The sequence below is a fragment of the Trachurus trachurus genome (genome assembly GCF_905171665.1).
Source record: "Trachurus trachurus genome assembly, chromosome: 5".
Taxonomy (NCBI): Eukaryota; Metazoa; Chordata; class Actinopteri; order Carangiformes; family Carangidae; genus Trachurus; species Trachurus trachurus.
The window spans coordinates 6,202,602-6,219,433 of NC_139896.1; the positions used below are offsets into that span (position 1 = coordinate 6,202,602).

Sequence of the window (16,832 nt, forward strand, 5' to 3'; positions counted from 1 at the left end):
TTTTGACTAGAAATAAGACAAATATTCTTGCAAAGATACTTGAGTTTTTGCAGTGTAATGCTGCATTAGCATCAAAACAAAGAAGGCTAAATAAAAAAACGATAATACATACGTAGTCTAAGAAAAAAAAAAGGAAAAGTTAGGGGGAGGGGCCCACTTTTGTATTCTTTAAGGGGGCCCCAGAATTCCTAGCAACGGCCCTGGCATCAATCGTCAATCTCCCCGATCGTCCCAAACACGGCGACAGAGCAGAGCGCACGTCCTGCTGCAGATTAGACTAATGTTTCATTTTCCTGTTTAAGCCCACACTGTTTTCTCCTCATATGGCTTTTCCACTCTCTGACCTTTGTTAACTCGTCCTTGGTGCTGTGGAAAGAGTGTGAGTGTGTGTGTGTGTGTGTGTGTGTGTGTGTGTCGCTCTGCTCCTTACATGGAGCCGTTTCTCTCTCTTTCTCTTCCTGACTTAATATAGAGACTTTAACAGGTTCAATGGGCTGGAAATATTCTCACTTTTTTCCATAACTGTCTGCATTTTTTAAGACCCCAGTCGATCAGTCACGTTATAACCTTCCTCATCTGTCCAGCAGTGAGCGCCGGCGCCGACGTCTCGGGAAAAATAAATGAAGCTTCAATTAATGAATGTTGAGTAAAACTTTTATCGGACCTGAGCTTCACAAATAATAAATGTTGAAGAACAACCACACAGGTGTGAATTAAAACTGAATGAATCTTGATTGTCCAAACTCTTCTCACACCACCACAGTCTAAACGAGACACAGATCAGTGGTTCCCAAACTTTTTCTCTCATTTTTTTAAGTGAATTTTTACAGATTTTTGATGATAAACTTGATAAAAAATTGGCTTTTTCATATTTTGGATTCTTGAGCGTCACCTGTTTGTGTTACACCTTGTTTTTCTGTCCGAACGAGTCGGTTTAACCTGAATCTTGAAACCAAAACACTCAAATGAACTTGATTTAATTAAAGTTTTCCAAAAAGTCCAGTTTGGGAACCTGTGAAAAGACTCAAAACAAACAATATTTGCAAATATAATTTGGCCCAGACTGGAACTTTACCCTGTAAAATATACATTTGCATAATATATATATATATATATGGTTAAAAATAAGACAGTATTAAAGGGATAGTTCAACATTTTGGCAAATTGGCCCATTGCCATAATCCCTATAGTTTTAGGAGTAGGTTTGTTACCTACATAATAACAGAAAGTTACGAGACAGGGTTGTTTTAGAGGTAAATTCATGCAAAACCGCTGATGCACGTTCCTGTCGGGGGCAGTTTTTCTGCATCAGTCTCTGCATTTCCCTCTAAAACAACTCTGTCTGGTAACGTTCTGTTATTATCTCATAGCGTGGTGAATGTGCAGGTCACAACTTGTCCACCAGAGCGTTTTGGAGTTGTTGGATTGTGTATTTGATGAGTTTGATGAGGGAAACCAAGAAATCCCATTAGCCTCCGTAGCGTAGCTCTGAGCAGCTCTGAGCAGCTCTGAGCAGCTAGTTCACAAAAATGTTGAACTATCCCTTTAACTATAATTAAAATATTTCATAACTTTCTTTCCTCTTTTTTTTTTTTTTTTATAGAAAAAACAATGAATACGATCTCATATGCAACAATAACTGCATCAGTGTGTGTGTGTTGGTTACATGTCTCATACAGTTTTACAGTTTTACAGTTTCCCCCTCAGAGTCTCCACGATGCGGCGCAGCTGAGCACAGTCTCGATACGCCACCAGGCCGCCGTGGTTCGCCCAGCGGTCGGCGCCTCTGCCCTCGCCGTGCGGCTGGTGGTAGGTCAGTTCCTGCGAGTCCCCGGGTTGCGAGCCGGGCTGGAGGCTCTTGGTCAGGTCGGCCACGCCTCCCCCGAGGGCGCGGAGCAGGGCGTGGGGGGCGCACGAGTCCCACTTGAAGGTGCTGCCCTCGGAGAGCACGTAGGCGTCGGCGAGGCCCTGGATGACGCACAGGATCTTGAACCCGGCCCCCGAGGCGTAGACGAGCCGCTCGGGGCTGCACAGCGACGCCAGCGAGTCCTTCACCGTCGGCTTCTCGCTGGAGCTCAGCACCACGGAGAGACCTCGGCCGCCGCCGCCGCCGCCGTCGGAGTCGACCTTGGGCCGGGACAGGGAGCAGACGTTGACGTCGCCGAAGGACACGCCCCAGAAGTGTTTCCCCCTCCACCTGCAGAACAAGACAGGTGAGAATATTTACTTGAATATTTGAGTCTTCATCTCAACAGCTCAGACGCAGAATATTTACACTGAGAGGAGAAGAAGACGGAGAAACATCATCATCATATAATCAGATCATAGTTAAAATCCAGAGAAACCAGATGAACCTTCCTGCAGCTCCTGTGCAGACACATTTTTTTCTTCCTTCTCCAAATTTCCACAAGTCCATTTAAGTTTCTTAAACGGATAGTTCAACATTTTGGCAGGTTCATTACCTTTAATTGTGGGTGCAAGCTATTTTTAGAACGGCGGAGCAGAGCCGCCAGGTGCTCAGAGCTACGCTAACGGAGGCTAATGGGATTTCTTGGTTTCCCTCATCAAACTCATCAAATACACAATCCAACAACTCCACAACGCTCTGGTGGACAAGTTGTGACCTGCACATTCACCACGCTATGAGATAATAACACAACGTTACCAGACAGAGTTGTTTTAGAGGGAAATGCAGAGACTGCTTGATGAAAAACTGCCCCCGACGGGAACGTGCATCAGCTGTTTTGCCTGAATTTACCTCGAAAACAACTCTGTCTCGTAACGTTCTGTTATTATCTCATAGCGTGGTGAATGTGCAGGTCACAACTTGTCCACCAGAGCGTTTTGGAGTTGTTGGATTGTGTATTTGATGAGTTTGATGAGGGAAACCAAGAAATCCCATGAGCCTCCGTAGCGTAGCTCTGAGCAGCTCGCGGCTCTGCTCCACCGCTCTAAAAATAGCTTGCACCGACAATTAAAGGAAACAAACCTACTCCTAAGACTAACATTAGAGTCATGTGATCAATATCATGTGTACGCACTCACTCCCTGACATTACATGTGAATTTGCACGGCTGTATGAAGAAGTGTGAAGATTTTACAGCCAGAAAAAAACTTTTTTTTTTTAAGAAACAAAATAATCTTTTGGACCAAATCTAAATTTTGACCAGTATCGATACCGTTGAAGTTTGAGGTAACTTGTATAAGATGAAAGAGCATGTTCTTAGGTTAAATATGAGTCATTTCATTGATGTTTATTTCAAACCACCATACTGGTACAACTAGTCAAACAATGACTGACGGGTGGGGATGGTTGCAACACCTTTTTATCTTTGTTGTTTTATTGTCAAACATCTTTCCTGGAATTTTACATGAATTATTAGCTGCTTCTGACCTCCTGCTGAACAGAAGAGATTTTGGTTCAGTGTCTTGTGCAACAGCTCTTTGACATGTGAACCAGAGGAGCTGAGGGTCAAACTAGAGGTCGACCCATGGTGGCTTTTACAAGGCCGATATAATAATAATGAAATGATAGTGTTGAGCAGGAAAAAGGCGATTTAATGGCCGATATACCACGAAAAAAGCAGATTAAGATGCTTTATTGTCATTGCACATTTCTATACAACAAGACTTTCTTTGAGAGCAGTCCCTATCATAGCTGCATAATTATACATAATAGGAAAGGACTAAGCATAAGTACAAAAAAAAAAAAGACACAATAACGCCTTTTTATCCTTTTTGCCCACTACCATCTCCTGTAGAAAACAACATAACACCATTTATTTAGTATCAGGCAGCGTTAATATGTTTAAATACATATTATCTCAGGTCCACAGCGGTGTTACCTTCACTGTCTGTGTGGAGATCTGCTGCAGAAAGATGATGTAATCTGACTGTGTGACCCGTCATCAGCTCCTATCACAGCTGATACTTAACAAAAAAAATTTTTAAATGTCCTATCAGCACTGATCAATCAGCCGAACCGACTGATTGATGATGATCGACCTCTAGATGGAACCAACGATCAGCAGACGATCTGCTCAGAAACCTCTCAATGGAAATTTCCATCTAGAAGCTTTTTGATGTTTTGATTCACTCATTCAGCAGGTTGTTGCTGTACGTAACACTTTGCATGTATGTAAATTGTGTTTTTGTGCCTTCCTTGCCCCAATTTGTTTATTTTATATTATATTATGTCTGCACCTGTTGTTTAGTATCATCTATCTTTCCTCCTCATCTGACTGTTTCCTCCTGACCCGACGTCTTTATGAAGGTTTCAGATGTTTCTACAGGATACAGGATGTAGAAAACCTGGTAAAAAAATTAAGACTGAAACTGGGATTCTTTTTCCGTCACAGATCTTGTTTTTCTTTTTCTACCAGGAAAAAGTTGGTTGCTGCCACTTTCCTCCCTGTACTTGATTATGGCGACCTCTTGTATATGTATGCCCCTGCAAATTGTCTGCGCTCTCTGGACACCGTGTATCATGGTGCCTTAAGGTTTGTCACTGGATGTAAAGCCCTCACTCACCACTGCACTTTATATGCCCGAGTTGAGTGGCCATCTCTGGCAGCACGCCGCCTTATACATTGGCATATTTTTATTTATGAAGTTATTTTGGGTCTGCTCCCCCTCTATTTATTTAACTATCTCTCCAAATCCCAAAGCAATTACCGCCTACGTTCAAATGAGTTTTATTTACTAAACGTGCCCAAAGTTAACACTGAACTTGGTAAGCACTGCTTTAAGTATGCTGCACCTGCTGCTTGGAATGCACTGCAGAAAACTCTAAAGCTAAAGGAGCTGATCAACCTTGGATCTTTGAAAACTCGTGTGAGAGAAATTGGAGCAGCTTCATACCGCACATGTTCTTGTTTCAATGTGAATCCGAATCCTTTAGTCCTGTTGCTTCTATCTTGTAATGTATTTATCTGTGTGCTGTGTGATTTCTGTGTCTTGTAAGTGTAGTAACTTTTCTATGCTGCTGTCTTGGCCAGGCTTCCCTTGAAAAAGAGGTCATTGTGTCTCAACGGGACCGACCTGGTTAAATAAAAAATCCAGATGTGACCGTTGTTGTTTTTGTTTCATCCACTCACCCTCCGTTTGAAGCATCTTTGTGGTTGAACGGCTGGTTGATGACGCCCATCACCGGCTCGCCCGTGCTGCGGAGGTAAACGCCGATCAGAACCAGAGCACAGTGCAGACCTGAGGGAGACAGCTGACCCTCCTCCAGAACCTCCTCCCGGCCCTCGATGTACTGACTGGTGGCGTCTGCATCACAAACAACAACAACAATACAGATCGTGTGAAAAAAAACAAAAAAAAACGCTCAGAGCTTTGAAGGGATTGATCAACATTTTGGCAAATTGGCCCATTGCCATAATCCCTATAGTCACAGCAGTAGGTTTGTTACTGTTAATTGTCGGTGCAAGCTATTTTTAGAGGCTCATGGGTTTTCTTGGTTTCCCTCATCAAACTCATCAAATACACAATCCAACAACTCCAAAACGCTCTGGTGGACAAGTTGTGACCTGCACATTCACCACGCTATGAGATAATAACAGAACGTTACCAAACAGAGTTGTTTTAGAGGTAAATTCAGAGACTGCTTGATGAAAAACTGCCCCCGATGGAAACGTGCATCTGCGGTTTTGCATGAATTTACCTCTAAAAACAACTCTGTCTGGTATCGTTCTGTTATTATCTCATAGTGTGGTGAATGTGCAGGTCACATTGTGCAGGTCACACTGTGTTGTAATCTGTGTGTGTTTGTATGTGTCTGGTGAAACGAAATGTAAATGGTCATGTGAAAAAGAATTTCCCTAGAGGGACAATAAATGTCTAAAGTCTAAAGTCTAATTGTTGGATTGTGTATTTGATGAGTTTGAAACCAAGAAATCCCATGAGCTTCCGTAGCGTAGCTCTGAGCAGCTCGCGGCTCTGCTCCGCCGTTCTAAAAACACCTTGCACCGACAATTAAAGGTAACGAACCTACTGCTATGACTATAGGGATTATGGCAATGGGCCAATTTGCCAAAAATGTTGGAACTATCCCTTTAAAGATGAAGAAGCGGGAAAACCAACTCACCGATGGGGTCGATCCAGATGCCGAGCTCAGACGGGCTGAGCGGCACCGTCAGGCCGTCGGTGCTGCTGTCGACCGTCGGCGGGTTCTGGTGGATGGCTCGGGCCAGGAGCGACGCCGCCGTGTGGTCGCCGTCCAGCACCGTGGCCAAGAGCGCCGCGGTCTCCTCCTCGGTGGGGCAAACTGTGACGGTCACGCTCTCTCCTGTAAACACACACACACACACACACACAGATGATCACTCACTGCTACAAATATTTACACAGTGAGAGAGACAGTGCCACCGCGAAGTGTTGGCTTTTACGCGCTGATTATTTAACTTGGCCGACGACGACTCAATCACAGTTTTATTTTTAGCCCCTTCAGCGTTTAGTTTTCCACTATGAAGGTGAAGTGATTATTATTATTAACCTCACACACACACACACACACACACTGACTGTCTAAAACCAACCAGGAACAACTCTGACCCCACAGATGCTCAAAACTGAAGGTTCAGTTCAAGGAAAATTAGATTTTTGTTGCTTTTTTCATCTGTTTTCTGGTTAAATTAATTTATTAAAAGGGATAGTTCAACATTTTGGCAAATTGGCCCATTGCCATAATCCCTATAGTTTTAGCAGTAGGTTCTTTACCTTTAATTGTCAGTGCAAGCTATTTTTAGAACAGTGGAGCAGAGCCGTGAGCTGCTCAGAGCTACGCTACGGAGGCTCATGGGATTTCTTGGTTTCAAACTCATCAAATACACAATCCAACAACTCCAAAACGCTCTGGTGGACAAGTTGTGACCTGCACATTCACCACGCTATGAGATAATAACAGAACGTTACCAGACAGAGTTGTTTTAGAGGTAAATGCAGAGATTGCTTGATGAAAAACTGACCCCGACAGCAATGCGCATCAGCAGTTTTGCATGAATTTACCTCTAAAACAACTCTGTCTGGTAACGTTCTGTTATTATCTCATAGCGTGGTGAATGTGCAGGTCACAACTTGTCCACCAGAGCGTTGTGGAGTTGTTGGATTGTGTATTTGATGAGTTTGATGCCGTTCTAAAAAATAGCTTGCACCGACAATTAAAGGTAACGAACATACTCCTAAAACTAAAGGGATTATGGCAATGGGTCAATTTGCCAAAATGTTGAACTATCCCTTTAAACGAGGAAAATACTTCATTAAAGCCCGATTATTACCTGAGAGTGCAGGACCAACATGCAACCAAACAACAAGCTGAAATATACAACTGTGACTCTGTAATGGTGTTAAAAAGAAAAATGCAAGTTGTTAAACTATGTCGAGTTTAAATCTGAACACTGACCTTTGCAGAAAACTGCAGGAAATAAATGTATTAATACTCATTTATTCACATTTTAGGGAACTGAAATTCGTTGAAATCATGGGTGTGACGGTCTTCAATCTGGCTTTGTGTGTGTAACATTTTGCATTTTTGACAATTATCAGCCTGTAAATGTTTTAAAAATCTTAACTTAAGTCCATAATGTTTACAGATTGATTAAAACTGACCCCATATTAGCTGAATTGAATTGATAAATGGGAGTTTTATCAGCAGAATGTGAGCGGCGGGCAGCAGACATGCATAGTACCGGTAAATATTTGCCTCATGCATTAATTATAGTGAATCCAAACACTGTCTTTTGCAGCCTTTTGAGCTCGTGGATTCACCCAAACTGACTCCACAAACACACGGTGGTCTAAAGTCAAACAGGATGCACAGGCTGTGACGTCACCTCCAGACCAAACTGTGGTGGTGAAGGTTATGAACATCCAGAGTTGAGCGGGAAAAGGCACAAGAGGCCGTAGTGTGTTCACTTCACTGTAAGAATATTAAATATTTACCGAGTCCATTTTCAAACTTGTTGGACTCTTCTCCTTGAATGAAGCCGAGCATCTCAGGGAACTGCAACAAAAAGAGCAGACAGGACGTCGTTACACTGCAACACTCTGTCACTGACATTTATACAATCTGAATATAATGCTGAGAATTATGCTAAATATATATAATTTAACTTAAAAAGAAACAAATATCCCAGATGAGATCTAAAAAAGCGAATTTATGAGTTGTGAAAATGGGTTTCAGTTTGTTTTCTGTTGCTTTTTATATGTGTGCAATGTTTTGTTCAGTCAAATAAAAGCAGATATTATTTTAAAGAAAACAGGCTGCTTATTTTTTTTATACAAATACATTTACATATAATCTTAATGTTGCATGCATCCATTTTTTGTGTTGGTTGTTGTTTTATATAGAAAATTAGTTTCAGTTTGTTTTCTGTTGCTCTTGATATGTGGAGCTGCAAAGTTTTGTTTCGTCAAATATAAGCAGATATTGTTTTATTTAATAGATGTTAGATGTTACCTGAGGAAAAAAAAAAAGGTAACGACAAAACAAGCTGTTTATTTTCATATATTTTTATATATTAAATAATTGAAAACCACTGCCCTCAATGTGCAATATCTTTTCATGTGCTTTATGTTTTATATGTTTTTTACACTTATCTTGTCTCATTATATGATAGGTTTTTATGTGTTTTATGTTTTATATTTATCTTATCTTATATGATATGTTATTATGGTACCACAGCGGGGCAGCAACGTAAATTTCGTTGAGTTCTTTCAATGACAATAATCTATCTATCTATCTATCTATCTATCTATCTATCTATCTATCTATCTATACATAAACATATAACTTTAATTTGTTACATGCATCCATTTTTTCTGTTTTTTTTTATATATACTATATACAGTATATATAGAAAATGAGTTTCACTTTGTTTTCTGTTGCTCTTGATATGTGGAACTGCAGAGTTTTGTTTAGTCAAATAAAAGCACATATTATTTTATTACATATTAAAGATGCACACAGATAAAACTGGATATTTTATTTACATAATGAAACGTGTGGTTAGATGTTACCTGGGAGATGAGAAAACAAACTGTAGGCTGAACAATTCATTTAAAATATGTTTTATTTTATTTTTATTTTATTCTTGTATGAATGTGGGTCAAACATTATTTTATATCTTGATTGATTGTTTGCATGTGGTGTCTCCTCCTCCTCCTCCTCCTCCTCCTCCTCCTCCTCCTCCTCCTCCTCCTCCTCCTCCTCCTCCTTCTCCTCCTCCTCCTCCTCCTACCTGAGCCCCGACGTCGTGCCGGATCATCTCCTGGATCACCACGTCGGCCAGAGTCTTGAAGTCCTGGACGAACTTCTTGTTCTTGTCGTCTCCGGTTTTCTCCTGCACCAGCAGCTGGAAGAGCGGCGCTTCCTGTCGGCACACACGAGCCACGGTGGCGGCTTTCTCCGCCACGCGCAGCAGCAGCTTCAGGAGGTCGGCCATGACTGAGGAGGAGGAGGAGGAGGAGGAGGGGGGTGGGGGGGAGGAGGAGGGGGGGGGGGGGAGGGGGGGGAGGAGGTGGGAAGAGGGAGGAGGAGGAGGGGAGGAGGAGGAGGAGGAGGAGGGGGGGGGAGAAAAGAGGAGGAAGAGGAGGTGATGGAGGAAGAGGAGGAAGAGGAGGAAGTGGGAGAAAAAGAGGAGGAGATGGAGGAAAAAGAGGAGGAGGAAGAGAAGGAGGAGGAAGTGGGGGAGGTGGTGGAGGAGGAGGAAGAGGTGAAAGAAAAAGAGGAGAAGGAGGAGGAGGTGGAAAAAAGGAGGAGGAGAAGGAGGAGGAGGAAGACGAGGAGGGGGAGGTGGGAGAAAAAAGAAGAAGAGGAGGAGGAAAAAAGGAGGAGAAAGAGGAGATGGAGGAAGAGGTGGGAGAAAAAGAGGAGGAGGAGATGGAGGTGGGAAAAAAAAGGAGGAGGGGGGGAGGAGGGAGAGGAGGAGGAAGAAGAGAAGAGGAGGAGGAGGTGGAGGAGGAGGAGGAGGAAGAGGTGGGAGAAAAGAGGAGGCAGGGGAGGAGGAGATGGAGGAAAAGGAGGAGGAGAAGGAGGAGGAAGTGGAAGAGGTGGAAAAAAGGAGGAGAAGAGGTGGGAGAAAAAGAGAAGTAAGAGGAGGAGGAGGAAGTGGAGGAGGTGGGAGAAAGAAGAGGAGGAGGAAAAAAGGAGGAGGAAGAGGAGGACGAAGTGGAGGAGGTGGAGGAGGAGGAGGTTGGAGAAAAAGAGAAGGAAGAGGAGGAGATGCAGAAAAAAGAGAAGGTGAAGGAAAAAGAGGAGGAGGGAGAGGAGGAAGTGGGTGAGGAGGAGGAGGAGGAGGAGAGAGTTTAGTCAACAAATGGAAACTGTGTGTGCGTGCGTTCATGTGAGTTTCTGTGTGTGTGTGTGAGAGTGAGACCAAAACAGCGATGAGGAAGGTCACACTCTGACACACAGAGAGTTATTTATAGCCCCAAAATGAAAACAGGGCATTTCTGAAAAAAGACACGAGCATGAGGGAGGGAAGTGGTTTCACAGGTCCACACACACACACACACACACACACACACACACACACACACACACACACACACACACACACACACTGAGGAACAGCTGTCAGCACATACAATATAATGTTATATGACAAAGGGTTGTACCAACAAGAGATAACATTAGAGTTATGTGATTGATACCATGTGAACCCACTCACTCCCTGACAATAAATGTGAAGAAGTGTGAAGATTTTACAGCCAAAAAACATCTTTTAGGTAAGAAACTAATCTTTATCGATATGCTTTTCTCCCGATTCGATTCTTCTACGATTTTTCTGGATGGCGATTCGATTTAAATTGCGATTCTACGATATTGCCGATTCTCTCGATTTTTAGTCTGCATTTTTAACATTTATCTGCACACAAATACTGTAGATTGAAGCCTACAAATTTACATACTCCATTATAAAGTGAACTTAAACCCTTTTCAAAACCTGTACTCTCTGTATGTAAAAAAGGCGAACAAATGCACATTGCACAATATTTCAAAAAATTAAAAAATTAAAATCGTCAAAAAGGATATTGCGATATTTATGTGAATCGATTTTTTCTCCTACCCCTAGTATCGATACTGTTGAAGTTTGAATCAGGTAACTTGTATACAATGAAAGAGCAGCTTCTTAGGTAAAATGTGAGTCATTTCATTGATGTTTATTTAACTAGTCAAACAGTGACTGACAGGTGGAGGGGAATGGATGGTTGTAAAATCTTTAATCTTTGTTGTTTTAGTAAGTTTCAACCATCTTTCCTGGAATTTTACATGGATTATTATTATTATCTGCTTCATGCTGAGGGTTTTCCATTCATACATTCATGTAAAAACTTCAGAAAATGTTCTTTAATACATATAGCTTTCTAATGTTAGGATACACACACAACTGACTCTGTTCTTCATTTAACCATCATAATCAGTGATGAGTTCTTTTTGTTCATACTGAGCCACAGGAAGATGCTTTAGTGTTGGAACATGCACAATAATAAAGTTACATAGATGCATGTTTTGTGGTGTGGGCTCTGTTTTTAGTTTGCATTTGACATCAAATTGTGAATTCTGTGATATAGTTTGAGAAGTTTAAGACACTGCTAGAACAAATGAGGGGACTGTGTGTCAAAATTTGAGACCTTCCATGAACGCTCTACAGGTTATAGGAGCTGAGACAAAAAGTGTTACAACCAGCCCCGATCTCCCTTTATACATTCTCTATTATAAAGACTGATGTTTCCATATATGTCACTTATATCATAAATAAGAATAGAAACATCCTCTGTATATATGGAGAATATATGTTCATATTCATAACATATATGAGACACTCATAGTTAAATATAGTTAAACTTATCTATGATTATTTATTATTTTGTACATACATCTAATTTATATTGGACAGTAGCCTATATATATGCAAATTATCTTTTACTCATGTATAGATGATGATGATGATGATGATTTTTTGTATATTTGGTTCAAGATTTTACAAACATACATGTCAATGATAGCTATAATTTCATACATGCACATTTACTAAATAGCATATAGGAATTTTATTCGTTTATATGTATTTTATTTTCTGGGAACATCTGTCAACATTATATGATGTATGATGACACTTTTATCTTATTTGATTGTGTGATTGCTGTAAAGCACTTTGGTACACCTGAAAGGATTGTTGTAAAGGGCTGTATAAATAAAGTAGCCTACATTTACATTTACATTTACAACATTAGTAGCCTATACATACAAAAACATACAATAAATGGGGCTGGATATAAAGTTTCTCATAGATTTCATGCATGATGTCATTTCTACATATGATGACTAGGCTACTACTCCTACTTATAAAGTCAATATATGCACATATTTGCACTTCACAATCACAGTCATAAACTCTGCAGAAGTTCAGAAAGCTGTGAATCATAGTGAGTGAAACAGGGTGTGTTCACAGTGACACACACACACACACACACACACACACACACACACACACACACACACACACACACACACACACACACACACACACACACACTCTGACTCATTATAGGATCTATACTGTACCATCTATGTGGATACTGTAAACCTATATAGGCTCCACATAGGCCTCCATGACCCCCATTACAGTAGATAATGTTTATTATTTCCTCTCTGACCTCCACGGTGCAGCCAGCACAGCAGTCTGCAGATGTTGTAGCTTCAGTGTTTGAGGAAAGAAAAACTACTCCTCGGTGTGAAATGAAATGAGTGAAACCAAACCAAACCAAACCTACCTCACACTCCTGCTCTTCTCTCTGTCTCTCGGTGGAGGCTGCTGTGTTTTTCTCTCCTGCCTGTCCGACCTGAAGTCACCAGCTCAGCGGCGACGGGACCGACTAAAGGAGTCCGAGAAACAGCGATATAAAGGCCGATAATAATAATAATAATAATAATAATAAACGCTGCTGCTGCTGCGCTCCGGCGGACGGACGCTCCGGTTCCTTTACGTCACGACGAGTTTCCTACCGAGAGGAAAGAGAAAGAGACGAAGGAGGGAGGGAGCTTCATCTCAGCCACACAGAACACAACCAACAGGCTCAAGGTGCGGACACTAGCGCACGCACGGTGTGTGTCACAAGGTGACGACAAACCCGGAAATACAGTAGAGCCTCGGTGGGTGCGTTCAAGAACTCGATGCAGAAGTCGAAATGTGACGTTCATGGGTTGGAAATTGTATCATGTGTGTGTCTAAGTGCTCTATCTATAATATAAGTTATATTCCCTTTGAAATGCCAAAAAGGAGGGATTATATTATTTAACCTCTCTTTTTTTGGGCATTTCAAAGAGAAACGGAACACCCAAAGCATCTGTGTCTCACTCAAATAATAAGAAAGCTATTGAAACATATAATTTGTGCTGTTTATTTGCTGTATTTATTTGAATAACCCCTCCTGGCTGTTGTTCATTTGTTTGTATGTGCATTAATAACTGCCCTTGTACTGAATATTATTGTCAATAAAGATTTATTGAGGAAAAAACAAAAACAAAGCGGTGATTAAGATAGAGTCAGAAATTAATAGAATATAACAGTAACAAAAAAAGTGCTCCATCTATATAAGTTTTTTGATTTTTTTTGTGCTTTATTGAACAGGGCATAATTATGGTCTAAACAACAGAATGAGTCGAATAGTAAATAAATATATATAAGTCAATGTACATAAAAATGTGCAGGAGATATGCTAATATATGCAAATATACAGATAGTCCCCCCCCCGCCCCCCCTCTATTGTATAATTAAAATCTATTCCCTTTAGTTTATCCTCAATTTCTATTCAATTTCATAAATATTCTGTATTTTTTTGTTTAGGATACTACTACTGTGGCCTTCAAGAAGACAAATGCAAAGACACAAACATGCAATAAATTTAGAAAGGACATATGCACATGCATTGATATATGCATAAATATATTTCTGTATGGAAACCTCCTTAAACAGCAATTTGTATAAGATAAGTTTTTTTTTTATTTGCCATGTTGTAGCAGCAAAGTGGACTAAAATAGGCCTAGCATCAATTAAAAAGAAATACCAAAACCTACATACTGCATCATCACTTTACAATTTAATTGACTAGAAAATAATGACAAACCTCCTTATATGTGAGAAGTTATCATGGCTCTCATCTGGATGTGAAGGCACCCATCCTTCCTCTTCCTCCTCCTGGGATCCAGACATTTGAGTGGGCGGGTGGGCACTTATCTGGGAATAATTCATTTCCAACTCAAGTCAGTATATCTGAACAGTCTTATCTATGGATATAGCTGTGTTGAGAGAGTATCACGTACTGGATCTTTAACCTAATCTCAGTATAATCACATTATTTTGAAGCTCTAAATATGTTAGAGTTCATTACGGAGCCAGAGCTGCAGCAAACTCCATCTCTACACTAAGTCGTCTTGCAAAACTGTGGACCACAAACACACCACCCACTTGTATTAGGACATTCTTGCAACATTACAGAAGCTACATCCTCTTTAATAAATAATATAGATGTCAATATAGTGGTTAATTTATCTTTTTTTTCTTTTAGCTTGAGAGCTCAGTCTCAGTGTTTGGAAGTAATCTTAACTTTTTGATTTAAAAAAACACACTCATGCATGTTTATTTCACCATGTTTCACCATATTTCAACATGAAATTATTCCAGAACATAGTTGGACAAGCTCAGATATTACAAACTCCAAACTGAACCCACAGAAGTTTAGACAAAAAGGAGAAATTTGATCATAGTCATTTGAGAGCAAATGGTTTTTGGTCACATCTCTGACCACAGATATCCATTAGTCGTACATTACATAGTGCGTGGTAGATGTAAATGGACGTGGTTGATCAATACAGTCCACAGTGAACAGGGCGAGGCAGAGCTTGATAAGCCTCCGCTCACACTTAGGATCCTTACAAGACAATATATGCAGCTAAAGATGAAGGTAAGAAGGACTCAACGCTTCGAAGTCGTTGATACAGTCTTGTTTTCATAACTGTGTTGTTAATATGATGCATGTGTTGAGTAAATGTGTGCGCGATTTGTTGCAGCCTTCAAAGAAGAGCATGTCAGACCTGGAGAACGGTATGATCACCATCATCAAAGTTTTCCACAAATACACCGGTAACAAGTGCCAACTGAAGAAAGCCGAGCTGAAGTCGCTCATCGACAACGAGATGAGTCACTTCATCATGGTGAGTTACGGACAATGAACTCTTTATCAGCATGTTAAGTGTGTCTGTTTCTTATATACTACAGTGTATGTGCGATGCTGTGAATAAGACACTTGGATGTGATGACAATAACTGGACTGCTGCTGCTCTCTTATACTGTATATGTAAGAATAATACATGAAACCTATTAAAAATTGGAACTATTTCCTGTAGTTGCATGTATTTGTAGCCCATATAAATATGTATGTTTATGCATGTGTGTTAATATTGTGGACAGATGTTCCCAAAATGCTTTAAATTAACAAGAAAACCATATAAGGAAATATAAATGTCATATATGCTGCATTATTACCATATATGGTTGCAAAATCTTATATTGAATTGAAAATAATCATGTAGATATTTGTTAATTATACGTATATACAGTGCAAACAGAAAGTATTCAGACCCCTTTCCATTTTTTAACCATTTGTTATGTTGCAGCTTTATTGTATGTTAAATTCAATTAAATTCATTTGAAGGGGGTCTGAATACTTTCTGTATGAACTGTATGTCCAGAGAATGTTTATATTATTGTAATATAAGTGACATATGGCAACATCAGTATTGATATAGGGACATGTGATATATATTATACATTTCTGTGTGGGAGTGAAACATCCTAACCGGTGTTGTAAACACAGACACACACACAAACCAAAGCTGAAATGTTTTTTTATACTGTCAATGTGTCGCCTAGGCTACTGCAAAAGAAAAATGTGCTAAATATTCTTTTTTTTTAAACTTTGTTAAATTTACTGTTCAATCAGAAAATCCAGGAGAACGACACTCTGGACGAGCTCTTTGCCGACCTGGACCAGAACGGAGACCTGGAGATCGACTTCAAGGAGTTCATCGCTCTCATCGCCATGGTTACCTCGGCCTGCCATGAACTCTTCACTCCCAATCCTCAGGGTGCCGGCAGCAGTTAAACGGTTAAATTAGGTACTCATTAAAAACACCCAAGGAAATGATGTGAAGTGTGAAGTGGGACTTTTAAAAGAAAAAAGTGATGACTGAGGGCGATGTTGTGCACATTAGCCTATTTATTACATCTTTTGTTCAGTGTTGAAAAAAGTGTTCGTTGCTGTCACAAAAAAAAAAGGTTGGTTTGTTTTTGGTTTATGACAAAAAATAATAATAAGATGGTGTGAGTCACAAATGATGTATGAGTTGTGGTTTTATTTATAGGGGGAAAAGTGAAACCAGGAGATTATGGAGATCCAAAGCAAAATAAAAACCACAAATCACTGTGTGTGGCCATTTCTCTCTCTCTCTCTCTCTGTAGAGCTTCGTTGGCCGGAGCCTTATAAATGCTGAGTTTACTAAAACGCTGAATTTGACCATACCATAAATTACATTAAGACAAAATCCCACCTCCAACTCAGTGCAAAACATGGCAATAAACCATTAACCCATCTGCACAGGTAGCTGCTTTCACCAGATAACAGCAGCACTGTGGTGCATTCACTGACCACAATAACAGTGGGGATTTATGTGTTTTGTTTGAGCGTCAGATTCACCATGTGCCTTGCGAGCAGTAAAGAGACCCTCGTCACAGTTGCGTAATATAAAAATGTAAAGATGATGACTAATG

At 40.5% G+C, this 16,832-nt stretch overlaps 2 protein-coding genes across 2 annotated transcripts; one reads left to right on the forward strand and one right to left on the reverse strand.

The window, feature by feature from the left end:
• Positions 1–1,583: 1,583 nt before the first annotated feature.
• On the reverse strand, positions 1,584–12,995 carry inpp1 (inositol polyphosphate-1-phosphatase). Its single transcript, XM_083971711.1, has 6 exons — positions 12,778–12,995; positions 9,240–9,445; positions 7,942–8,002; positions 6,089–6,289; positions 5,097–5,271; positions 1,584–2,197 (listed from the first exon to the last, which is right to left on the reverse strand). The coding sequence occupies exons 2-6, from the start codon at positions 9,441–9,443 to the stop codon at positions 1,690–1,692; spliced, it is 1,149 nt and encodes a 382-aa protein (XP_083827837.1). The 5' UTR covers positions 9,444–9,445; positions 12,778–12,995; the 3' UTR covers positions 1,584–1,689.
• A 2,093-nt stretch (positions 12,996–15,088) lies between these two features.
• On the forward strand, positions 15,089–16,167 carry LOC310985610 (protein S100-B-like; the record flags this gene model as incomplete). Its single annotated transcript, XM_083971227.1, has 2 exons — positions 15,089–15,217; positions 16,006–16,167. 2 exons carry the CDS (start codon positions 15,089–15,091, stop codon positions 16,165–16,167), a joined length of 291 nt encoding a protein of 96 aa, XP_083827353.1.
• Positions 16,168–16,832: the final 665 nt, after the last annotated feature.

Bases quoted from the DNA above. Each gene is read 5' to 3' on its own strand.
- inpp1 (XM_083971711.1), bottom strand. From the start codon at position 9,443: ATGGCCGACCTCCTGAAGCTGCTGCTGCGCGTGGCGGAGAAAGCCGCC. The intron at 6,290-7,941 runs GTAAATATTTAA...GTGTGTTTACAG, and splicing joins CAAGTTTGAAAATGGACTCG to GAGAGAGCGTGACCGTCACA. The intron at 2,198-5,096 runs GTGAGTGGATGA...CTTGTTCTGCAG, and splicing joins AAAGATGCTTCAAACGGAGG to GTGGAGGGGGAAACACTTCT.